We start from the raw sequence: 27,941 nt of genomic DNA, 5'->3' as shown, positions 1-27,941 counted from the left end.
GTAAACGGTGCTGCTGACAGTGTGCATGTCACTACATTAACAGCCTGGTAAATGCAGGTAGAAACATATGGTAGAGTTTTAACACTGTTTGGATATTTTATCAACTTTTTGGTGTCAATCGATGATCATGATGATGAGTACGTTTTGATAAGGATATTATGCTTGCGATGAAGATGACTTGAAGACTCGGAGAAACTTAACATAAAAACGTAAACGGTGCTCTGGCAACTCGCATAAGGTAGAGGTCCCGATCAAGTATGTACGTATATAATGTAGTACTAGTAATAGTATTAGTAGTATACAAGGTAATAGTATTATTGAAGGTGTTTTTATGTAATTCTGTATTCGTAGCGATTCAGTAACCTTGTTTTTTTTTGTTGTTTTTTTTTGGAAAAGGTCAACTTTGACCATATTATTCCGATCAACAATTTACAATGTGTATATCTTCACCAATTGTGTCCAGCAATTAGGTTCGAATATGTTTCGATTTCTCTCTGTGATTTTTCAACTTTCTTCGACCTTGAATGGAGTTGTTTTTCTTTACATTTTCCTCTCTTTTCTTTTTTAATGTATCTGGTACATAAAGATATCTCTTTAAGATTCAACACTGTGCATGTTCAATGGGTAAAGAACATGTAACGTGATCCTAATTTATTAATTGAAAGTTTGAGACTCGATTTACAAGAAGTTTCGGTTGGCGAAAGTAATCTACAAAAATACGACATAACGTAATGTAAGGCGTAAGGTCAGTGTTAGTATTAGTTTTTTTTTAACACTGTAATCTAGTTTCTACACTTAACTGCTAGCTACAATGAATGTGAAACAACCATATATTTTTATGTACATTGTAAAGCACTAGCAAGGAAAACACATTTTTTCTATTCAATTCTAAAATCAGTTTGTAAATTCTGTTTTATAGTGTTAAATTATATATTTGAATGTGCAATCGTAACAATTTCATTGCACCGTTTATGACATCATTAATATTTTTCAGAATGGTATTATTTTAAAGCCATTATGTACGATCTTATATATGCCATACATGCAGGTTAATTTTTTATCAAGCCTGATTTTTTGGCACATTTGTAATGTTTACACATAATACAACTAAATGGAATCAGCTAAATTCGTCGTTTTTGTCAGGTAAACAGGAATTTTGACATAAATGATGACTGTAGCGTCATAATTCATCGTGCATTAGGCCTAAGTACAAGTCGCCTATATAACTCAAAAATCATAAGCCTTTTTTATATAAATTTCAATACACCTTTCATAGGCGTTTATAAAACGTCTATGTCTGGTTTGTGCAGTCGTCCTTACTTCATAATGGATCAGGACATGAGACAAAATTTTAGTCCACATGTGTACATTGCAAATTTCAATCGTTTTATTTCATCTCGTACAGGCTTGTGCCTTCCTTCCAGAAAGTAGGTCGATTAGGTGGAAGTTATAAACTTAAGTGATAAATGTTTGCAAAACAAAATACTTAATTAAATTTAGGATATATGGAAAAAATCAAACTGCTTTCAGTTAATACTAGAGTATAGGTCTACTAACTTTGTTATAGGAAATGGTAGATTCAATGTCCGCCCTATATTTTATAAGATTATATATAAATAAAGCTCAAACTTATATTAAGCTTAAGCTCAAAATATGAATATGACAGATCATTATGATTGGGATATCCAGCTTTATCATGTTATAGCCAATGGCTACTATACGTTCACATGAGTTGTACTTTTGAATAAACCGCATTAAGTTGTATTTCTTTTGATTTGGTCACATTTGGTCACATCATGAAGACTTAGTATAAAAATTATCCGTATTTCAAAATATTACATTAGTAATGCCGCAATTCGAATTAATTATTTTTTTATCGCCAATGAAATCAATACGGATATTGTTTTATTTTTAATAGTGTGCATATTAATTCAATAACATTTCCTTCTATCCCGGGTTGCTATGCTTTAGAATTATGCTTAAGCAATCTGGATCAGATTTTTGATAACGAAATCAACATATACATCTCAAAAAAAGTAACTAACCCCCTTAAATAATGGCCATTATTCAAAAAGGGGCTATTGGTACAAATCTGTAAAATGCGTTGGAAGTAGAATTTATTTCTGCCCATTTTAACACCTCATTTGATACGATAGCCCAGAAAACAATAAAACACCGGTCAATTTAATGTAGTGAGGTCCAGATTTGAAAGTTGCACGTATATTATACATACAAATTTTTACAATACAAAAACACTCAGATATCATTACACAGATTTCCTTCCATTACACTGAATACAAAATCAATACAATTTACTGCAACTTTCAAATCTTGGGTTACATTGATTTAAATGTACGCTGTGACGTCAATATTTAGTCAATTGCTGCAAATGAGGTGTCGAAATGTGCAGAAATAAATTCTGCTTCCAACGCATTTTACAGATTTGTAATACAACCACCCGTTTTTGAATAATGGTCATTATTTAAGGGGGTTAGTTCCTTTTTTTGAGATGTTTATATATTTTGTACATTGTAGCAATAAATCAGTATAATGTTGTTTCATAGTGCAAGATTTGTTCATGGAAGAAAGAGGTCATCTCTTTCTTCCATGATTTTTTACATGGCCATACCAAGATATTATAGTTAAACCTTGGCCATACTTAGCGCTTTATACAAAGAAGTTGGAACAAGTGCGCTGTACAAGAGGACTTATTAACATGATTAAGGTTAGCAACTATTTTAAACTGTTGCGATTTGGTAGTTCACAGCATCTTGTAAATTGCATTGATCATTTCATAGCGAGTTTGTAGAAGAATTCAAATATCACAGATATACTCTTCTATGTCATGTGGTTCTTGAGTTATGTTGTAAAGAAGGCTGAAACAACAACACTTTTGTAAAACGTGCATAACTTATTCATAACAATAAATCAAGAAAGTTTTTAAAGTATATGATTTGTAGATTAGAATGCACTTTTGCAAAACATCAAAGTATTATTTTTCAAAAATATATTGATTTTGATAATTAAAATCGATTTTTTGTTGGCTGCTTCGACCAACAATAGCTCGTGTAGCCTTAAATAATCAATTACATTGAATATACAAATCTCACGTTACACTTAGCTACACATCTTACAATCACAGCAAAAGCTGAAAATGCACGAAATCAATGAAAAAACAAAAGCGTTTAAGAATGGACTTGAATAGGTTTATGTTGGACATATCTAATTTCGTCCGTAACTTGTGCTCCAGGATCACAAGAAGAGGAAAGTAAGAAGAAGTATTTTGGGAGATTGCTTTTACTGGTAAACATACTGCATAATACTAACACAAGGAATCACTTAAGGGATCTAAAATGAGCGTTTATTGCGTTTCGACAGTATTTTTTGTGGGACATGAGAGCACCTCGGACCTATCGAATTGCATTCTGAATACGAAGCATGTCTTTCTGATATCAAATAATTTTCATTTTTGAAAATCACAATATAATACAAATTTTATGACAAATTATAAAAATTTGATATTTTTCAAATTTTGATATATAACAGTCCTCGAAGTAAATTATATAAATCTAATGATATATTCTTAAAGTGTATGTAGCAGGAGGAAAAGCCGACGGTCAATTGAAAATTTTGACCTTTCATATTGAAGATATGGATTTTTTTCCCAAAAGACCTAATTTTTTTGGTGTTTTGGGAAAAAAATCCATATCTTCAATACGAAAAGTCAAAATTTTCAATTGATCGTCGGCTTTTCATCCCACCTACATACACTTTAAGTATAAATCATCAGATTTATAAAGTTTACTTCAAGTACTGTTAAATATCAAAATATCAATTTTAATGATTTGTCATAAAATGTGTATTAAATTGCGAATTTCAAAAATCAAAATTATTTGATATCAGAATGACATTCTTCGTATTCAGAATGCAATTCGATATGTCTGATGTGCTCTGATGTCCCAAAATAAATACTGTCCAAACGTTCATACCCCAGCCCTTAAAGTGAAATGTTATTTACTCAGACGGTGTAATGGTTCTTGTTTGAAACAACAGAAGAAAGGAATATCTTGCTGTATCATTTTAAACAATCGAACCTATTTTTGAAGAAAAAAATGGTTATTTTTTACAGTCAGAAACTTGAATTGATTAGTGTCATTAATATAATGAAAACAACGAAAATACATTCACATTTCATACGGAAATTATCCGTTACCATGATTACGTCATCGATGATAAAATTTAATGCTCGTGGACATGGTGAAAAGTTGTCAATATTTTGGTATTTGGGAAGGGGTGGTAAATGCTTGGAAGTGACTCCTCAAGGGCAGACCGCTCGATATACTGAGCATATTTATTACGCAGTCTTTGGCTATAAGAAAAATGCTTCAAGTAAATTAACCCTGATTCTGTAGGCTACTTTCTAATATCAATTTTTAAAAAGTTTAAATTTGCACAAATTGTTACAAAATCGAATATTTTGTCTGCAAAGGACACCCACGTGAAGGGACTTTCTTGTAATGGCGGTTTTGTTTTTCGATTGCCACGTATATCACTTGTCTTGTTTGCCAAAAAAAAATCTCAAATTTGTTGCTGATTTTGAAACATTGAACAGAAAACAGGATATACTGTAAAAATCCAAGTGTTTAGGGTTTCTGTAACACTTTTAAACACTACAAGGTGTTTAATTTTTCATTTACACAGTAAAGGTATAGGACACCTAAACACCAAAGTAAACACAAAGTAAACACATAAACACAAAGAGTAAACATATGAGAGCATAAAGATTCTAAACATTTTTACATGTTTACTTTCAAAATTGTTTAGAAAGTAAACACACCAAATGTTTACAAAGTAAACACATGTGCATTTACTTTTCGAGCAATATGAAGTAAACATGTTGAATGTTTAGAATCTATTGTGTTTATGTGCTTACTTTGTGTTTACTTTGGTGTTTAGATGTTCTATACATTTACTGTGTAAATGAAAAATTAAACACCTTTCAGTGTTTAAAAAGTGTTACAGAAACCCTAAACACTTGGACGTACAGTGTAGGAAACATATATAAATAAAGCAGCGTTATCTCGGCAGCGCAAAGAGTCGTTATATGGGTAGGAAAGCACGTATTAAAGGGTTGAGCATGGAAATAAATTGCTCAAATCGGTCTAGCAATAAGTGCATTCATGTACTAGTAACCATATAATAAAGTGGACTGTCTACACGATGGTATGGATCGAGATTGGTAAGGAATCATTTTGACCTGGATTTTCCCGTTACAACGAGCCTGGCCACCAAAGATTTTCTCCTCTAGTTGATCATGTTGATAACATTCAAACATGGCGGAGCATGCGTTCTCTTATTTGGTTCATTGCGAGAATCCACCTGAGGAATCGCGAGCCATTGCATTTAGGTGGTCTGGATTTAGCGGTTCAAATTATCCGGATTCAAAAGCCTCACGAAGATGGGACCAATATTTGCATTATATGACTAGGCTACATAAGGCAGAATTCAACAGAATTAAACGCATTGTCACGATCATGCATAGTGCATAGTGTAAAGATTATTATTTTTATATGCAGACGTCTTACAAGCTAATTCACATTATTACGGTATATAATATTATCAAAATGCAGTTGACATCGGAATTGATTTTAATCAATTGATTTTGATCTCTTAAAAGAGACAACAACGGGTTAAGCAAAAACAGAGCAGAAGCAATAAGAATCGAACACGAAATATACATAAAAAGATTCAAGATGCTTAAAGGAATTCATTAATGGTTTATCTTCTAAAATTTGCTAAAAAATAAATAAATGAATAAATGAACAAATAAACAAACACGGTTAAAGAAACTAGTACAAAATACAGATTTTGTGAAACACTTTCACTCATAATTTGGCCATTTGTCATGAATACATGTTAAAATACAGTTATAAATATCCTGGCTAATATTAATCCAGTAAGCCAATAATGACCAATACATCAAAATCAGAAAGAAGCGGTGTGTCAGTTGTGACAACGTAAGGCACTTAGCGTTAATGTTTTAAAACGTTAATTGATTTTAGCCGCTAACTTAGAGCGGATATTTACTGACATATTGTCATCTCTTTTGACGATAATTTGATGCAATGCTTGTTTTTATTGCAGACATATTGACGATTTTACATCAATTTGAAAGACGTGTTTTCAATGTGTTTGACAAAAATGGGACAAGAACATCGTCAGAAGTCCCTTTAGGTTAGCAATCGGTGATTCGGTGTTGATGGATGAAAATAAACCAACACCCACACACCCAACAACAATATTTATTTAATTAAACATAAGGTGTGATTTCGTTATTTCCAAATTCCACAATAACATTGGAAACGTATCTTACAAGGAGCTGAACTATTTACAACGTCTTACATTATTGAAATGCCACCAAATGGTGAAACTTCAAGTTATGGTGCAAGCTTGCTAGTCTGTGCTACAGACCATGTGCCTATATAGGGAGATAAACTACTGGGAACCACACACTCTTGGAAACCTCGCTACAGTCGCTATTCGAGGGGCGTCGAGGTCCCGCTCGACACCCCTCAATCGCGAGTAGTCTTTGACAAAGACTAGGTGCTTGCAAGCATTTTTGTGTGAAATAAAATTCTTGTATTGATGTAAATGAAACACATGTAAAGCATGGATTATCCACCTGCGGAGAATCAGCTTTTACCTACATTTTGTTTTTACTGTAAACATTTAATATCGAAATGTTATTCTTCTTTTTTCTTACAGAAATCAAAAATGTTGCGGCAGAATAATTTGGCTATTGTTTTTCTTCTGCTCTCCCTTGGATATCTGGGTTCATCATATCAATTTCCAGACATCGAATATCTAAAATCATTACCGGGAAAATATGATTCGCTACTCAAGGAATTGGCGTGTAAAGATTTGACCAAAAGAAGTCAACTCGTCAATTGTGAAATATACATGTTATCAGGTAGGTTATATGCAAAATCTTATTCAGTTTGAATTAATTTATTGCTATTTTCGGTTAATTCATGAGCATGATGATATGCGAGCGGATGGTGAAATCCTCGTCGGTACATACAACAAGGGATCTCCTTAATGACTAATTTTGACACTAATGGCCGGAGTCTCTGACAAGGCAAAGTAACAGTCTTATTATCCCGTTAACAGAGATAAAATATCATTATGCAGGACTTATAAAAAGCTTGAGATGTTAAAGAACTAATTCGTGGAACTACATACTGTGTCTCCCGCAAATTCTGAATGGACCAAATTATCATTCTCGTCCAACCAGGGATGTGAGAGTAGACTCGGCTTTCTTGTACAATGTACATGTACATGTGTTTATAGCACACAATTAGGCTTAGGTACATGTATGGTTTCTATTTTCTAATTAGCCCAAAGAATTGTGAAATAAGATTATGAAGCAATAGATTTATTGGGCCTACATGTATACGTTCTTATTTTAACCTTTTTCTGACATTTAAATAAGTACCCGACTACTAACAGACCTAGATAAGAGAGCTAAAGCATACATGTCCGCAGTAATGCGCGACACGAGACGCGTATACGCGTCAATTTATTAGGAATATATTAACGTGTCTATAATTAGCGTCCTTAATTTAGTACTACAATCCAATATGTCCAATACACGCATTTAAAAATGTTTTCCTTATGTGCCAGTTACAACGAATTGCTAGCTCTCATAAAGGGCGGGTAACCAAACGTCCTCTCCGAAGGACGGAACATCCTTGGTTCATTTATCCAACTCAAAATGTAATAAGGGTAAAACAGAATTCATGTAGATGCAACGAGTTGACTTCATATTCGAAGCCAGTCAGCAAATCGTCAGCCTGCTGTACCATAATTGCCTAAGTAATTTTTGGTAATTTTGAGAACAAAGTACAAAATATTTATTCACCAACCTTTGCACAAGAACAAGTGATAATGATTCAAATTAAAGAGAATAATGCGAAATAATTTGGGTGATTACGTAACTGATGCATGCTTGAACCATATATTTTGTACTTTGTTCTCAAAATTACAAAAAAATGACTTGGGCAATTATTGTAGCACGGTGACGAAATGGGTAATCAGGGATTGCACCGGACACCTAGTGTACCAGAGACGTATATTCTGACCAAAGACTTGAACCGCTGCGCCACCAGTCCAAACTAATGTATTTGGTATTAAAGTACTTGGAATATAGCATTACATACATTTAAACCTAAACACTATAAATATATATACGCACTTTTATTCAGTTCCTCGGGACGCCATCGATAAAATGCCAAACTTTCCCAATTGATAAAAACATATTTATATTGTAGACTACTACACAATATGTTTGATTTTTCAACACATTTTGACGAAAATAAATGTCGAATTTATTCTTGTATTCAGATATCAACTCGATTTAGGAACACACTATTTATACTTTCAATATTCTCTGCAGTCTGCATTATGCTATAACAGTTTTAAGTTTAAGTAAGCTTAAAGTTATCCATGAAGCCTATCTTCAAAACATTTTCAGAAGCTAAGAATGGATACATATAATGTCGATTACCCTCTGCTCAAAACTGAAGTGACGAATGTTTTGTGTCACATTTATTTAGCAAGCGATCTTTTACGGACACACATCAACATGTAGAAACGCCTTTTATACACACCTTCGTGTCTGTATTGATGAAACCTGTCTTTAAAACATACATCCTGCATATCATTGCGGAGGACTAGTGTATAACATTATAACTAATCTATGCGAAGATGGTACATCATGGTGACTTTAGACGAGACCCACGATTGACATTAGATTTTGTTTAACACGAATTTGCACCCATAGGCAATCTTGGAACATCTAACATAACATGTAAATGTTTCATTATAAACGGTTTTGTAGCTTTCTTCACGCTTTCTTTATTAACAATCTATTTTGCTTGTAAATTTATACCACAAGGCATAATGAGGTATCACTCTACATGCTTCAGGTAATGTAGTTCTGATTCTTGATATGTATCGACTCGGTATAAACTATAGCTTCACAAAACTTACTGTGGAAAATTTATAGAAAGCAATTTAAAAGTCGATGAGCTTTGTATTGTAGAAAACAGATCAGTAATAACCTGAGGAGATACGTTACATTATACTTTTATATCTAGTGCCTTGACATTAAAGGCCAAAATATCAAACTTGATGCATGGTTTAATAACCCAGAAAATATTGAAATGACGCCGTTTGTTAGTATTTCTGGTTGCACCGTACTAGTGTGTCCGATAAAACCCGATGAAGTTATGAATAAAAGCAATCAGTTTAAACATAGTCTAAACATTCTAATAACTGGATCGTCCATGTAGACATCTGATGAATGTAATTGTTTTGATATCGCAAGTAATATAGGGTATCGATAATATAAAACTTGTTGATACAGCAAATATTGCGTTCAATTGGTCATAGTCTGTTGTTTTACCGATAGGAATGTCCGAAAATAACAACAACAATGTAAAATAAAATAATAGGAGCGTGATGGGGAGTTTGGTCATGTGACTTATACTTCTAAAGAATAGATTTTTAGCCAATACTTGAACAAAAATGAGCCTATTGATTTATCTATTTATATGTGATCAACGTCATAAATTTAAAGTGTGTAATTTTTGGGTTGCAACAATATGTCTGATAGTTGCGAATAAAAACAAACACCTTATCAATATTTTAAACGTTAATGACGTTGAACTTAATATGATGCCTCGGGGTTTTAGAAGCCTGGTGTTCCATTGAGAACACAAAAAGGTGAGGAGGAGGGGATATGGGCACGGAATGATGTGTACATAATTTATAAGATGGTTTTGAGAGATTAATAATGGAGATAGTCAGTAGGGCACGTCAATGTTTTGTTACCTGCCTATTGGCTCATCTATTATTCCATTATTTTCCATCAATTATAGCTTTGTCATGTTTGAATTGATTAACACAGGAAGACAAAGTTGTGCTGGACAGGTGTTTGATCTAAACTGTTGTATTTGGTCTAATTAAACATAAGAAATACCATACATGTAAGCCACATTCTAAAACTGGTAACTCGGCAAGCTTGTCTCAAGACACGTCTTCAACAATAGAAAAGTATTAAAACAATAGAAACATGTTTGGGTGAAGACACAAGAGAAGACATAAATATGTCCTAATGAGTCACTTCCAGCAAGTCATCTAAACCAGAAGATACAAAATCGTGTATTATGTGTCTTAAATCTTCAGATGTATTGTGTAGAGATGTGACTTTGTGTTTTACTGAAGGAGCGTTTCATATAAAAACCTGGCTCACAAAACGTATCAGATTTTCTGTACATTTATCAAATTAGTAGATATAAATTGATCAAATTCTACGAAGGTTTACCAATCCCAGAGGTTTTTCATCTGGCGTATATACGTGATTTCGTACCTTTTGTGGGGGAAGCGTTTCATAACCTGCTTCACAGGACGTGTATCAGATATGTGTGTCAATGTATTACAGTGTTACTCCTAAGATTGGTTTAACCGATTTGTGTACCTTCTCTTTCTAATGATTTCTTGATGATTTAGATGACGACACGCTATTAACAGATGAAGCTTTGGCATGGGAATGGCTGGAACGAATCAACACCATTGAGGTTGAAGAGTCGTACCAAGGAGCTATTGCCACATGGAATTATGAAACCAATATGACCGACTACAATCAAGAGGTATGAGATATTGTTGCTTATCAGTAGGTAACCGAGAACCACGATCATTGAATTCACCTGGAACAATTCACCAACATCAACATAACTGACTGCTACTTTTGGAAAATTGTAGGGAACCTGTAGTAGGTTGACCGATTTGCGATTTACCCCTCTACAATGCTAGACAAAATAGGTTGGAATGAAAAATAGAATGTGCACCTTGTAATGGCCATATTTTCGTTATTTCTAGAGTGATGAAATGGCACTTTCTTGAGTGTCAAGTCTAAACATTACCCTCTCCCCCAATACCTCCCACTGCCCCACCAATCAATGTTGGGTACCACAAGGCGCGTGTGAACAAAAAAGTCGGATTCAACATTGATCGGGGGAGCGGGGCTCATTTGCAATACCGTACTAATTTCATTCCAACCCTTTTGTCCAGGGTTGTCTCTAAGGCTACCCGAAAATACATAATGACACATGTTTTATAGCTATATTTTTTTTATTCTTCGTCCGATTTAAATGAAAATTTATATCAAAATAAAAAATTAATTGTCTTTTCCTCAATGACAAAAGCAAAATTGTTTTAGTGTCACTAGTGTAAGGGAGCGGTCAATTTATGTACATGCAGCCTTTAATTTGAAGTTCATGCAATTCAACTAAAGTAGCTCATATAACGTCATATATTGCATTATAAGTGTTGTACGTCCAAGAAATGTTCATTTTAACCTTTACATGTAAATGAAATATTATAAATGCAATTCATGAAAGTTTAAAATTAGAAACAGAACATGAATAAATGAAATAAATGTTTTTTGAAGTTAAAAAATATACAAAATGCATAGAAAATCATTATTTCGTCTTCAGTAGATAGTTAACAGGTGTAGTATATTTTACAGATTTATAGCTATATTGTTCTTATTGTAAGTCTGTAGAAAGGAAAATTAAAATCAAATGTTCAGTACAAAAACGAAGCATTTAATTTAATTTTTATTCATGGGCAAAAGGAAATTAAAACAAAACAATTTTAAAAAAAATGCCGAGAATTGAACCCAAGCCCTTGCGTTAACTGCCAGTCGCCTTATCCACTGAGCTATTGAGGCGTTGTACTTCTACGTGCACTTTTGTACTATAGATTCGTTATAAATGAATAAAAAGCTTAAAGTTATCCATGAAGCCTATCTTCAAAACATTTTCAGAAGCTAAGAATGGATACATATAATGTCGATTACCCTCTGCTCAAAACTGAAGTGACGAATGTTTTGTGTCACATTTATTTAGCAAGCGATCTTTTACGGACACACATCAACATGTAGAAACGCCTTTTATACACACCTTCGTGTAAATGAATAAAAAGTGTTTTAAACTAATCCACTTGTTTTATGCTATAATAATTGGCTTATTGAATAGAGAACCACGGTATTCAGACCTTTTCTTCACAAATTAGATTCCAAAACTTGACATAAATAGAAAAATGCACGGTATGCAAGCCTGTTAACAGTATAGAGACATAGTATTAAAATCTTTATTGTGTCTGCATACCGTAAAACTCATACATTGATATGGTCTAAATTATCGCAAACAAATCGAGTAACATTAAATAGCTCCATTAGTAGAGTGCATACCACTTAAACGGGCAGATTTGAGCGCACGGGTTCGAACCCTGCATGGTCGCTTTTTTTATTTTGATCCCGATATTTTATTTTTTCCTTAGTATTTATTTCTGCAGAATAGATTTCAGATTTTTATTGATCTAAATAATGTTTTACAAGTTTGTAGACTTAATTTTTTGGCATTTAAAGTGATCAATTGTGTTTCTAAACAGGGCCAAAAATAGGATATTAGGAATTTTAGTGACCAGTCCCTAAATATGACAGATTAGCTATTGTAAATTTTTGTGGTAAAGGATAATGATAAGAGCTGCTTAGCCTCCAAATTTCAGATGATTTTTTTTCAACTTTTCAAATACAATGCTAGACAAAATAGGTTGGAATGAAAAATAGAATGTGCACCTTGTAATGGCCATATTTTCGTTATTTCTAGAGTGATGAAATGGCACTATCTTGAGTGTCAAATCTAAACATTACCCTCACCCCAATACCTCCCCCTGCCCCACCAATCAATGTTGGGTACTACTGAGCGCACATGAACAAAATGTCAGGATTCAACATTGATCGGGGGGAACGGGGGCTCATTTGCAATACCGTACTAATTTCATTCCAACCCTTTTGTCCAGAGTTGTAGATGAGAATCACAGAGCAATTGTCACCCGAAATATCCAACACGGGTGACTATCAAACAAAGATCAAAAGTAAAAAAAAAAAATAAGGGGGGGGGTTAGAATACATAGCAAGAAACTATTCTGTAATATTTACAATTATAAATGACACTCTTTTCGCACGCTTGTAGCAAATATGCAACCCCATCATTCAACACACATCAACAAACATTAGCTTGTTGATGAGAACTTTTGGAACAATACTCGATCGCACGCAGCACGCACAAAAGCGTGCGAACTGTTTGAAACAGACACTGCATCCGTGCGGCTTGTTTGCAGCATGCGCAAATGCATGTATGCACGCACTCTCTGTGAGCGGCTTGTTTACAACATGCATGCACGCACGCTATGTGAGCAGCATGCATGCAGAACATAAGCGTGCACATATTGCGTGCAGTTCGTTCAGGCCACGAGTCTGGATATGTTATATTTAACAAAATCAAGATTTTCAGGGGGTCTTTGAATACCAGTTTGGATATAGAAATTGATTCGTTAGCAATATGGCTTGTGTTTGCATCATTTTGTTAATTAAAAATAAATATAACAATGACAAAGTTCTTTTTAAAATGTGAAAATTCCCGAGGCAATTTTAATTTCGCCATCGTATTCCATACATTGTACATCTACACAGGTATGTGTTATTAATTACTGGCATAACGAGAGCGCCTGGTAAACTGATATTCACTGTAAACAATCGGAGACAGACTGCTTTTATTTTGATATGGATATAATAGTTGTCCAGTCTGCATGGACAGTATTGGAACCAACATTGTCATGTGTTTTACAGTAGTTCTTACTTTGGATGGTCTTTTTATGGGTGTCACCCTGTATGTATATGTACCCTTGTATAATGACCTTATATACGTTTTCCCACCTGTGATGTACAGTTTTTCAGCTATCACACTTAAAACAAACAACAACAAGAGCATCAACAACAACAACAACAACAAAATTTTAGCTTTTGCTAATTTCTCATGTGTTACATTTTTACCCCCATGTGGCACACGACCCAATTTATTACTGTTGTTGTCAATATTGCACAAGCGCATCTTCCAATAACCGGGAGAATCTGTGATCGGTTGAAAAATCTGTGAAAAATCTGTAATTAAACACATTGTTTTTCAACCAGTCATATATTTTTCACGAAAAAAATATCTCCTATTGAATCTTTGAATTAAAATACACTATTAATACCTTCCGTTTTCATTTATGGCACACAATTCAAAACTATTATAGAGTTGGCGCGCCTCTATGCTTAATATGTTTGGAATGAAACCTTTGAGTGCTTTTAAGGTAATACACTATTTTAAAGTGTTGCGATTTGGTAGTTCACAACATCTTGCGAATGGTAGTGAGCTTTGGCAAAAACTGCATTGCTCAATTCATAGCGAGCGTGTAGAAGAATTAAAATATCACAGGTATACTTTTATAGGTGCTGCGGTTCTTGAGTTACGTTGTAAAGAGGGCTGAAACAACAACACTTTTCCAAAACGTACATAACTCATTAACAACAATAAATTAAGCAATTTTGCATATACGATTTATACAAGTATACGATTTGTAGAATGAAATTTTGCAAAACATCAAGGTGTTAATTTTCAATAATATATTGATCTAGATAATGAAAATCGATTTTTAGGTTGCTTCGACCAACAATACCTCGTCTACCCTTAAAGCCAAATTGAACAACCAAGAACCTCGAGCTAGGATTACTGAAGCACTGACTACATGTATTATGTTTCAAGAAATAGAGTTTGATATATAAATTAATGATAAGGGAGAATGCGTTACATTTGAGAATAGATTGGGTTGAATACAACAGGTTGTATACTAGTGCTACCAGTTTCCAGTGATTGGAAAATATTGTCACATCCAAAATGCAACATTAGATCCTCTGTAAATGACCATCTGAATGAACAAATTTAAATCAACGTCATTTCAAGTTGATCCAAATTTGCATATATTATGGAACATGCAAAATATACTGAAACTGATGGGCTCCAAGCATTTATATACTAAATTTAATTTAATTGCAAATCATACAACGTTGCGTTCGGCCGCAATGGTTAATTATGCAAGAACACACATAGTTTTAAAGTTCCGTTTTAGTCCATTCAACTCTCTTTAAATTTAAATGGACTGAAGTGCAACTTTCAAAATTACACCTTTTCTTACATAATGAGCCATTGTGACCAAACGCAATGATTTGTGATATTACAAATGGGACCACTTGTGTACAACAAAAAGGCTACCATGTTTTAATTTTATAAAACAATTTATTTTTCGTTTGATTAAAAAGTATTAGGGGGTACTCATAACACTTATACTGTCACAATATTCACTCGTTGCACGATTCCAACTATATGGGGCAAAGATTCGAACTAACAACATAAATGAAAGGAAAGCAATTACCGCGGTTGTGATAGTTATAAAGATTTTAAAGAAAAAACGATACTCAAACTGAACTGAATTTATTAATATCCTATATAATGGTATTTATTTATTTCAGGTAAAAGGCAACGTTTCCTATTTAAAAGCCGTTTGGGGTACCAAAATGAAGAAGCAAGGACGGCGATTCGATTGGCAGAATTTTAAAAATCCAACTTTGTATAGGATTTTCAACTTTATGCTTCGCGGTGGCAAGCTAGACGACAGCAAACAACGAGAGTAAGTCAGATATGAATTTCGAAGTACAATTAGATCAAAATTTAATATACATGTAGCAGGACCCCCGGGAATGGGCCTGGTTGAATCGTGGAATTTGTTGAATTAAAACATGAACAGGTTATATCATATTGTCCTTTCTTCAATTATCTTCCATTGTGTATACAAAATTTGCTCTTTTTGCCACATTCATTCACACACTCCTTGTTTACCCGCTGGCATAGTGCTTTTACGGTATGGCATTTGAATTTATGTAAAATTTATGTAGTTACAAATGCATCCAGTTTTGTAAAAGAGTTCAATCAAAATAGGGTTATCGGAGTTTTTGAGATATGATAAACCCCCTGGTATAAATGTCAAAAAGAACGGTCAAAATTGTCCATTACACCTGAGACATAGTTAAACTACGCAAAAAAAGTTTCTGTATGATTAGGAAATTTACCCACTATTAAAATCTAGCAACTAAATTTGTACGTTTGCTAAATAATCGCATGCGGGGGATTGTCCTGCGCATTTTGACACCTCAATCACTACCCTACGACACTCTTGAGAAAAGATATGAATGTTTAAGTACCAAGAGGTCGACAGATAATACTGGCAAAGAAGCTTGTTCAATGTACAGGGGAAAGAAGAATTACGCATCGCACACTAGCACATTTAAACATGAATTTACAAATGGAAACATAACATGCATAGGCAGATATACCAGAGAAAAAACTCCGGACATACCTGCCTGTGTGGGGACTTGAACCCCAGACCTCTCGCTTGTCGTGCGAGCGCTCTAACCACTGAGCTACACAGACTGTCCCTGATAAACAGGACTCAAGTCTGGTACTTATGGATATGAGCAGTCAAGGGTGAACAGTACAAACAACACATTACACACCAGTGTACGAGATCAATTAATGATGGTTTTAGAGCTGATTCACTGATCCAAGACGGTTTCATTATTCCCGCCTTTTCAATTTGAATTTAAAGCATTTTCCTTGATGCATGTTGGATAATCCTTTGCTTATTGTGCAGATGAATGATCAAAGACAAAGGTGAGTGGGTACTAAGACATTAACGTTTTGAGAGATGGGTTTGGAAAAGGGATTCAAAACAGGTCATGATTACAGCAGTTTGGAAGATACTGTAGGCCATATGTTCAATATGTTACCAAAACATAACAGATGGAGAATTGTTGGTATGTTACAAGGTGGATTTTTTATGCTGAAAACTTGAATAAGCCTTTTTGCAATTTTTATTTTTCGACCTCGTGTTACTTAAACATTCATATCTTTTCTCAGGAGTGTCGTAGGGTAGTGATTGAGGTGTCAAAATGCGCAGGACAATCCCCCGCATGAGATTATTTAGCAAAAGTACAAAATTAGTCGCTAGATTTTAATAGTGGGTAAATTTACTAACCATAAAGAAACTTTTTTGCGTAGTGTACATACCAAACATGTCTCAGGTTTCACGGTAACTGTATACAAATGTAGCCTGGTTTTAAACAATCTTCTCTTTTTAGAATGTACGAGTATGAATTATATTTACATTATTTACTTGCGTCAAATTTGGGAGGAAGCACTGCGTGACTATTGATATGGACCCTACAGTAATGCATGTCATGTCGCATAAAAGTTGCATCAACATCTGGCAACCTTTGAAGCCATGTTATTTGACTTCGAAAAAAAAAAAAAAAATGAAATTTAATAAAATTTCTGAGAGAAAGCGGAAATGGCACACTTCACTACAACACTTAACTCGCCTGGTCAGATTCCCATGGAAATTGTGTTTGAATCAAAGACAAAATTGAGCGTTTTAAAGTGGTTATTAGAGAAACAAATTTGGTTTAATTTTGAATCATAAAATGGTAAATCCATACGTGAAACATCTTTCATATGAAGTTAATCGTAGGAAGATAAACCAAAATTTAATATTTCAAGTTGTAATAGGATAGTATTATTTGTTCAGTAAAATGTAGCTAACGTCATAATTCCTTAGCGAGGGGAAGGCGATTATGATAGTTGAGCAGATTAAAGATATTAAAAAAGAAACCTTTCAATGTCATCATTTATTCAGATAAAGTATGAAATATTTATTCAACATTTTTAAAAATGTATAAGGTAAGCTGATTGATACGGTAATCCATCATTTTTGTTATACTGAAATAGCGATAATGACTCTAAAATAGTTGTACAAATTAAACCAGACCTATATCTTGTAGTCTGATTGTACAGTATAATTCTTAAAGGTGATTTGCAAACGTTTCATCGTGTTCATATTGTAGTAATGATTTGAAGGAATTGTATCCACGATTTAGTTTTATGTTTTTACTTGTCACCCGGATTTGTCAGCATTGTACGATTATACCAATATCCAAGATCCATGAAATGGGTTATAATAAGCCTACCTCCCTTCCTGGCACAATTCCTAACACAGAATTAAATTATACATAATTATACGTGTCAGCTTTTGCCAATTATTTTATTTAGTAATTAAAAATGCACGATAAAAGGAAAAAAAGAGAGAAAAAAGCTTTAAAAATGATAAAGCGGTCCGACTCCGATTAGAATCATCCTAGGGACCAAGCCTAATATAACGCAAAATAAGGAAAAGAATTCAAAAAGAAAACTGACTAAGAACACAACTCAGTGGTTACGTAACGCAAGTATGTTAAGCTAGAACTGGCAACAATTACAACTAAAACAATGGAACCGACAAACCGCAGTTTATGTATTGCTTTGTTTTGTTGGTTTATTTCAGACGGTTAGATTACGTTTCAACCGAAATGATCGACATCTATGGAAAAGGCCAAGTATGTCGACCAAAAGGAGAGAAATACCCAACGAAAGAGATGAAACCCACAACGAAAAAGGAATGCTTGTCCTTAGAACCAGATTTACAGGATATTATAGCAAATTCTCGTGATTACGACGAAAATTTGTGGGTTTGGAAAGGTTGGCGCGATGCTGTTGGGCGTAAAATCGGAGAACTTTACCCAGATTGGGTGGAATTGAAAAATGTAGCTGCATCAAACGGAGGTATGTGATGAAAAAACCCGGTATGATTTAATTTGGTGATTATCACAGAAATTCGTCTTGAATCGGTCAAACATTGGATAACTTTACTCATGTATGACTTCTATCAAAAGGCGCTGGTTCCCCGTAGTATTCCTCATTCAAACCAAATTAATGCACGACCTCGGAGTTACCTTTATGACTTTGGCGGGCTGTTTTGAAACAGTCATGGTTGCACATGCCAATACTTCTTTAGAAATTTCTAAACAATGTATAGCAGTCGCTGGTATGCAGTTTATAGAACACAGATAACCTCTATTATACATTTTATTTCACAAAAACCAGTTAAGTTTGACAACTTATTATTTCAACAGGGCATGTGTAACAATTGTTCTATTAAACTAGCCCATATAATAATTAAACAACAGTATTAAAAGTTAAGGAAGCACTAAAATAATAAGTGGACTATTCTTATCTCGGCCACATAGTTCTGACACTACCTGCTCAAGGGTAGACGCGGTATTGTTGGTCGAAGCAGCCAAAATATCGATTTTCAATATCCAAATCAATATATTATTGAAAAATAACACTTTGATGTTTTGCAAAAGTCCATTCTACAAATCATACCCATTGAAAACTTGCTTGATTTATTGTTGTTAATGAGTTAAGTACGTTTTGCAAAAGTGTTGTTGTTTCAGCCCTCTTTACAACATAACTCAAGAACCACAGGACAAAAGTATATCTGTGATATTTTCTACACACTCGTTATGAAATGATCAATGCAATATTTGCCAAAGCTTACTACCATTCGCGAGATGCTGTGAACTACCAAATCGCAACAGTTTAAAATAGTTGCTTACCTTAAAGTCAATTGCCAACAAACATGACCGGGAACATAACAGGGTTTATTATTCTTCATGGACAATAAGCATTAGGAAATTCTCAATGATTCGTCATATGCTCTTACTATCAAAATAAATAATGGACATTGTTGTATTTTCTATCTTGTTCATGTTATCTTTTGTCCTCTACAGGTTATGCAGACGAAGGTCAGTTATGGCGGGAACTTTATGAAATCCCAAACGATGGTCTAGAAGAGATGGTAGATGCTCTGTATGAAGAGGTTAAACCAATGTACAAACAACTGCACGCATTTATACGACGTAGACTTGCTGAACAATATCCAGGAAGAGTAAATCGATATGGACCCATCCCTGCACATTTATTTGGTAAGACTATATAGGAATCGTTTAATAAACAATGAAACATTAATACGTTTGTAATTAAATGAAAATACACCCGAGTCAATACCAATGACTGAGGACTGAAAGAGGTACACAGGAGACGAACAAAGAAATGATCGGATTATCAGCCACACAGATCGGGCCACATAAAGTTGTTTGCTTGTCCCCCACCGACCGACGCTTATTTTGAAAATCCGGGAAAAACGTTTTTACTGTTTAAAAGGATACCGACCCTAATTTTGGAAAATGTTTTTGAGCTGTAATTAAAAAAAAAAAAAAATCTGACCAACCAACCCCACCTCCAGCAGAAACTTTGTGGACAAACAAACAATTTTATTTTTGGCCTAGACTGAGACAAACAAAGAAAGGTGAGTGAAAGTAATATGTGCGTATTGTTCTATTCTTCTTAAGGGTAGACGAGGTATTGTTGGTCGAAGCAACCTAAAAATCGATTTTCATTATGTAGATCAATATATTATTGAAAATGAACACCTTGATGTTTTGCAAAAGTTCATTCTACAAATTGTATACTTTGCAAACTTGCTTAATTTATTGTTGTTAATGAGTTATGTACGTTTTACAAAAGTGTTGTTGTTTCAGCCTTCTTTACAACGTAACTCAAGAACCGCAGCAAAAGTATATCTGTGATATTTTAATTCTTCTACACGCTCGCTATGAATTGAGCAATGCAGTTTTTGCCAAAGCCCACTACCATTCGTAAGATGCTGTGAACTACCAAATCACAACAGTTTAAAATAATTAATAACCTTAACACAGGATCAAAATGTGTGTACCGTTTTTGCAAATTGATCACTTTTATCAAACTTCTTCAATCATGATTAATACGTCGAATAACGACAAAATGATAAGATAAAATCTTCATTCTTTACATCTTAGGTAACATGTGGGCCCAACAATGGAATAATATATACGATATTGCTAAACCCTTTCGAGATGTGGACGAAATAGACGTCACAGAGGTAATGGTGGAACAAAGTATAACCATACCCATATGTTTAGGATAGCAGAGAGATTCTTTGTGTCACTTGGAATGGATCCTATGCCAGACAACTTTTGGAAATATTCAATGTTAGTGAAGCCAAACGATAGAGAGGTGGTTTGTCACGGTTCTGCGCACAACTTTATGAAAGATCGTGAAGTACGGTAAGTACAAATGAGCACAGTGATTATATCTCGCGAACATATTAATATCAAACTTGAAAGAAAAGAAACTTGCTCCAAAAGTATACTAAATTTGACCAAATATTCAATTGTGGGTTTTTTTAGATTTTAAAATTGCCAAAAAGTCTGGAAATTTTCGCACATGTGATTTTGCTAAAAAACGATGACAAATTGTTTCCATATTGTTGGAGAACATTTTGAAAAGGCGCTCAGTATTATGAAATTTGCACTCCGAGCTGAGTTTAAACCACAAGAGCCTGTTATATCCCCGTACCCACCGTTTCACAAAGAAGTAAGAACCACAGGCTTTAATGAGTGTCATCTCCAGATCAAAATACAGTTTCTTATAATTGGCTCCTTACTGCCGTTGATGGCGTTTTGCCTCGGCTAACTCCAATCAGGCCGGAATCAGCGAATAGGCAACTGTGAAGATTTAATTAAAATATGCGTTGATCTAGAAATGAAAAGTACACACAAAGTAACGTTATGCACGTTAAAAGGTAAAGGAGTCGAACCTGCAATTTTGACAGGACGGAGTGTACATCTCTCTTTCGTAAGCATGGTAAGCGATTAAGCCAGCAGACTCCACCGTGAAATGTTGCCGTGGGGGATCGCCACACCCCCTCCACAGCGAGTCTGTTACCTTACTAGGTAGCATTTAAGAATGCCGGTACCCGATTATACTGGGTGGAGAGGAGTAATCGAGATAAAAGTACCATACTCAAGGGCACAACACGATAGCATCGCTGGGTCTCGAACCCGCAACCCTCCGATTATGAGTCGGAGCCAGTTCCGCTGACCACAGTTCCCAACACGTTGCTAAGTAAAAATATTATGTAAAACAAATGTTGCAATTATTACATAATATATGTGACTTTCTGTCGAAGACTATCACGAAATGATTTTATAAAACTTAAAAAATACATGTTTGAAATATGATAATTTACACCATTTGTGTCATTATTAGTACACAACTGTTGAAGTAAAACGAAGCTGTAAAATGCATGGTTGATTGTATACACTTTCTTTTTATTGAAAGTAAAGTAAATTGCGAAAACATCTATATAATCTAATATTGCTGCGTCGCGAAGTAAAATTGTCTACACATACTAGTACGTATGTCATCACAATTTAATTCCTATTGCGTAAGTATTGCACAGATGGAAAATCATTGTCCGTTGAATTATACCATTATAACAAAGAAACAGTTTACCTTGGTTGAGTATACAGTTAATTCTCAAAGTGTGTACATTTTACACAATTTAGATGTACGTAAAGAACATCATAATAATCAAGTAAAATTTTACCTAGGAAGGATGGGTAAAAATACAGACGAATCTAAATTACAGAGCATTTACGTAAGCATTACCTAAAAATGCGGTAAAATATATCACCTAGCATTTGTTTAAAATGTTTGCTCTCCCAACGAAACGTCTTTCCGCACCCCCTATAACCGCAGAAAATGTTAAATTGTAATGATACTACAAACGGAAAACGTATCAAACTGTCACTAAAATATAAACCCTTTAATCAATAAAAGTCATAATTGCAGGAACCTGGAACCCTCATTTATTACAAAAATAAATAAAGAAAAAATATCCTTATTTTGCGGTCAATTACACAGTAAAATTCCATTGAAAAAAAGTGGCGGCGCTGTTTAATGAGGCTCATTATGACATCAATACCCTCTTCTTATCAATAAGTTATCATGATCGACTTGCAGTTATCCCGACAGCACTGCTGGTCATCATCAACAATGTTTGATACAAACGCTATTTGGGTTCGGTTGTTATTATTATCTTGGTGTTGTTTTTTTGGCCGTCCAGGTTTCGGGCGTTTGTCCATTGAACCATGAATCTCCTTTTTTCTCAAATTATATCGAACAGATCCTCGTCAATATTCAATAATCTTACCATTTCACGGTTAGATTTCCTTCATTATGATATGCTTCTATCATTCCCTTCTGGTGATCGGTAATTTTTGGCATTTTGAGCCTGATCTGATGTTAAACCTGAACAATTTTGGAAGTTGAAATTCAACTATATTGCGCTGCTAGATTGGAAATCCCTGCAATGAGGCTGCATGATATTAACTGAATGGAAGTTATCTCTTTTGGATCGTGGCAAATAACATAATCGCATAACAATTACTAATCCGTTGTAATCGGGGGATACCTTTAGGCCTATTCCTCTAGTATCACAACTCCAACTCATAACCTTGATCATTTGTTATGCATCACATGTTTTAAGAAAGAGTTCAAATACCCCGGGCGTCATCTGTTGTTATGGTGATCGTCAAGGACTGACGTCATAATTAGCTAATTAAGCACACTTTTCCTATGGGGATTTTGCACAGGTTTTTCATGAGATCATAAGAAAGTTTGTTTCCAGCAATGTTTTGATGTTGAAAAGTTGACAAAATTGTGTAAACTTTTCTCTGTGTGTACGATATGGCATTTTGTCTTTAATTTAATTTTTTTTATGTAATAGTTTAAACGAGGACAGCGCAACTGATGTCATATTTATAATCATAATGTTAGGGGCAAGAGTAATGCACTCTGAGAGATTTTTGGAGATCAGTCACAAAGTACATTGATTGGCACTGTAAAGGTGTAACAGATACAGGATATCACCAAACAATGGAAAACAATATTAAAAGAAAACCAATGTATTCTTGCTCATCTCTCGTTTCAACATTCCCTGGTACCGGTGCCTTATGATTTATATTGGTCAGTTTTCACACTCCCGGATCTGTGGTTTTCAGGCACTAGCGTGTCAGTTCTCGCTATCTAATCAACTCAAATCGTATCGCAATCATTTTGGTATCAACCATGCCAACTGGGAAATTACGCCAACGATGACGGTGTGTTTATGAAATAGAAAACGCTGATATCAATGTCTGTTGTTATAATGCAGTCCGTGTCATATAGTCACGAAGTATACACAAACAATCATTCCTAGGATATCATTTTATCATCGCATTAAAATCATCATAATTATGACGACTGTGTAATTTTGTTGTACTCTACGTCAAATGATAATAGCATCTTTCCTAAAAGGATATCAATTTCGGAGCAGTGAGAATCTTAAATTCCCATTTAAACCTATTTTTGTACCGAGGATGATGCGCTCCTCGTGTATTGGAAAGATGATATGCTCCTATCTCTTGTAGTGAAACATAATGTATTACCTGCACTGATCATGAACACCAGAGCTGGAAAATAAAATGGGATGTATTTTGATTGCCTTTTTGTTTCAACACTTGAAACTTGAATAACCGTAGACTACCTGTAGTACCCATTAATATTATGAGTGTGATTCAAGTTAAATAAAGGTTTGTCATGGTAGTATGTAAAACTTACAAATGCAAAATACACATTACTGAATTTGTCATCAGAGATTATATTTTAAGGAAATCAGTGTACTTTATTTATTATAGAATCAAAATGTGCACCGAAGTTGACATGGAGGATCTGTACACCATTCACCACGAGATGGGTCATTGTGAATACTACCTCCAGTACTCTGATCTACCAGTCATATTCCGTAGTGGAGCCAACCCTGGATTCCATGAGGCTGTGGGTGATACCATAGCTCTGTCTGTTGTCACCCCAAACTACTTACATAAAATTAACTTAATGGATACCATAACTAGGAGTAAAGGTAAGTTTGACGTCATTTATCTGCGTCATTGCTGTGCACATTGTGCTCACCGATATCTGTGTATGATTTGAAGGTAAAATAAAAATAGTTCCCCGACATATTAAGAGTTTCTGAAGATTTTTATCGGAATTTTGGTTGCCATTTTAGATTCAAGAGAAACGCATTTTTTTAACTGTTGCCCAATTATTGCTTTGGTTGGGAAAAGTGGCAAATATTTTATATTTTCCTGGAATGTACCTAGCTAATATGTTTCCTAGACTGCCGTAGCCGTCGACGCTATAGTTCAAATATTTTATACTGAGCTGTACCAAATATTAACTTACAGACGATTAATGTTATTGAGATATTCACGCATTTCTTTGATTTAATTTCAGAGGCCACAATAAACTATCAGATGAAGATTGCGTTATCCAAAATTGCCTTCCTACCATTTGGTTTAATGATTGACAAATGGCGATGGCAAGTCTTCCGTGGTAACATTAAACCAGAAGATTACAATGATAAATGGTGGGAATATAGACTGAAATATCAGGGTTTGGTTCCTCCAATTGCACGAAGCTCAAAAGACTTCGATCCTGGTGCAAAATATCACATTCCATCCGGGACTCCATATATAAGGTAAGTTGAGCGATTTCGAAATAAGCTTAATCTTACGGGAAGCCGAGATTGCAGCTACTGATGATATGAATCTTCCAATAACATAAACACATGAAAAAAGTAATTCCCACACCTTAATGAAAGCCCATTATTCTAAAAGGGTCTATCTTGTGCCAATCGTGTGCGTTGTGAGCAACGGCAATGTCGTCCTCTTTGCTTGACATAAGTAGGACAATTTATAGTTATCTGGACGCAGACTGGACCCCATCTGTTATTCGTCGCTATGAAAAAATAAAACCAAGCAATTACGAAACCACGCCAATCCTCCTTGCCACCACACACACACACCACGTAACATAATTGTGATGCGACAATAAAACCAACAAGTGAGAACACTGTGGTGTATTTATTCAACACACTTTTGTCTTCATTCCTCCCCCAGATATTTCGTAAGCTTTTTAATCCAGTTCCAGTTTCATCGTTCATTATGCAAAGAAGCAGGGTTTGAAGGACCTCTCCATGAATGTAATATCTACGAATCAAAGGAGGCAGGCAATGCACTTAAGTGAGTATTGATTTGGGGAGTCTTAAAACGACAAAACATGGCACATGTCACGAGTTCACGACGTAGAACAACTTGTACTTTCTACACTTACATTAATTTGGAAATATCGCGAAAACGAAGAGACAAAGAGTAAACAATGTGCAGGATTCTCATTGAAATCAGCATTACCATACGACAAAATAGTCATAATTTATATTAAAATTGGTTTATTGATAATTCCCAATACCTGACAGGGGCAATGTGTATTTGTACATTATTAGATACTTTGTTCCCCAAAGTTACGCACAAATACAGATGCCGAATGTGGATTTTATAATTCAACATCGCTTCGCACAGCAAATATCATCGTAGCAACTTTTTAATTTTATTATCTATATATTTTATAATGAGTCTATAATAGTGCATACTCTTGGTGTCGTGATGTGTACTCCTGTGGAAAATGTTGGTAGAATCTTGCAAGCCATATTTTTCCCACTTTGTACATCATAAATTATTTAAACATGGTTTACAATTTTTGGCGGCCATCTTGGTAAAGTGGCGACCATCTTGAAATCATACAAGGGTTAAAATTGTCTCCAATCTTGTTTAATGATACACCAAATTATTCGTCTGATCACAAGGATCTCAAAAATGTATTCTGCTATAGAGTTATTCTACAAAAACATAATTTCTGCGAAAGAACACATTTTGTAAATCGTTTTATTGAGAATGAATATGAAATCCATAAATCCCTCTCAAGTAGTACTGTGAAGAGGTCAAAGTCAAAGAGGGTTGCAATAGTAGGTATGTAATAGGACATATTCAGGATGTCCTCATGTCGCCTACTGAAGGCAAGACTGGAATGTCCTCCAAGAATACTGGAGTACAATTCCTAACAGGTTCCACATTGTTCCACATTGTTCCACATTAGATGGAGGCAGTTAACCTTACGACCTCCCAAGTATGTGAATTTGTGGTTTTGGTGACTGACTGTTTACGTGGTATTTGCACTATAACCTAAAACTTCATCAGAAGTTCACTGATTTAGTATGGACCTCTCAAGCGGGTTTTATATCTGGTGAAACTTACTGCAAATACGGATTTTTGCCACGAAAACTAATTCAAATTATATTGTAGTTGATAAAAGTCACATTAAACCGGCATATCATCTACTTTCACTATTATTCATTCGTCCCTAAAATGTCAACATTCATCAAGTTGTAAGCCGTCTTCATACTGATCTCAAACTAAACGTTAGCGCGGTGATACGGTTTCGGTAATAATAATATTATGTTGTGTTGCAAATCGTTTGTGATTTTTTTTTCAAATGATTGACACTTAATATTATCATTAATTCGTTCTTACATTTGCAGAGAAATGTTATCATATGGCATGAGTCAGCCATGGACAGACACCCTCGAAGTGTTGACTGGGAAACGTAAAATTGATTCATCAGCTATTAAGGAATACTTCGCGCCACTCATGGAATGGCTGGAAAAAGAGAACGCACAGAACAACGAACAGATTGGGTGGGGTATGAACAAGATTGAAGACGAGTTGGAACTCTTGGCCGAGAAACTCTGGGAAGATGAATACCAGTACAACGAAGAGAGGGAATGGTGGTACTAAAGTAGCAAGAAAGTAGTTGTCTCAAACATTGGCATCTCAATTCCCACAATGTAACATTTATTATATTCATAAAGGCTACAATGGGCTCTTGCTACTTAAATGTACAGTCTTCATGAGTGCTGCTACATTGAGTAAAAGTTGACCTAAGAAACCACTGCAAGAAAAAAAGCAAAACCTTCCATTTAAAACTTAAGTGCTTAAACTCTTGCCAACTTTGCTTTCCTGATTTCCTTACTGAATATTTTTTGTCCGTGGTTTCTTGGATTCACCAGACCTATGCACGCAGGACATATGCATTTTTTTCGATTACTACTAGAAAAAAAATCAACAATAAAAAATAATTATTGTGGGAATTGAGGTGTCAGTGTTTCAAATTAAATACATATTGCCGAATTGAATTAAACGAAGTAATCTAAAGGTAAAAAGAGTTATAAATATATTTTATAAA

General features: G+C 34.6%; 1 protein-coding gene across 1 annotated transcript; it reads left to right on the top strand.

Annotated features, from left to right (window-relative positions):
* LOC140145934 (angiotensin-converting enzyme-like) lies at nt 1–27,792 on the top strand. Its single transcript, XM_072167675.1, is given in 12 exon segments — nt 1–238; nt 6,766–6,970; nt 10,573–10,712; nt 15,479–15,636; nt 18,382–18,659; nt 19,670–19,864; nt 20,777–20,884; nt 20,887–21,043; nt 24,500–24,723; nt 25,098–25,341; nt 25,763–25,885; nt 27,238–27,792. Coding segments are annotated over 11 exon segments (2,079 nt in total). The 5' UTR covers nt 1–238; nt 6,766–6,774; the 3' UTR covers nt 27,494–27,792.
* Nucleotides 27,793–27,941: the final 149 nt, after the last annotated feature.

This window comes from Amphiura filiformis, chromosome 1 (assembly GCF_039555335.1).
Source record: "Amphiura filiformis chromosome 1, Afil_fr2py, whole genome shotgun sequence".
NCBI classification, from domain to species: Eukaryota; Metazoa; Echinodermata; class Ophiuroidea; order Amphilepidida; family Amphiuridae; genus Amphiura; species Amphiura filiformis.
The sequence above is the reverse complement of the archived record's forward strand: the minus strand, read 5'-3'. Positions and strand labels throughout refer to the sequence as shown.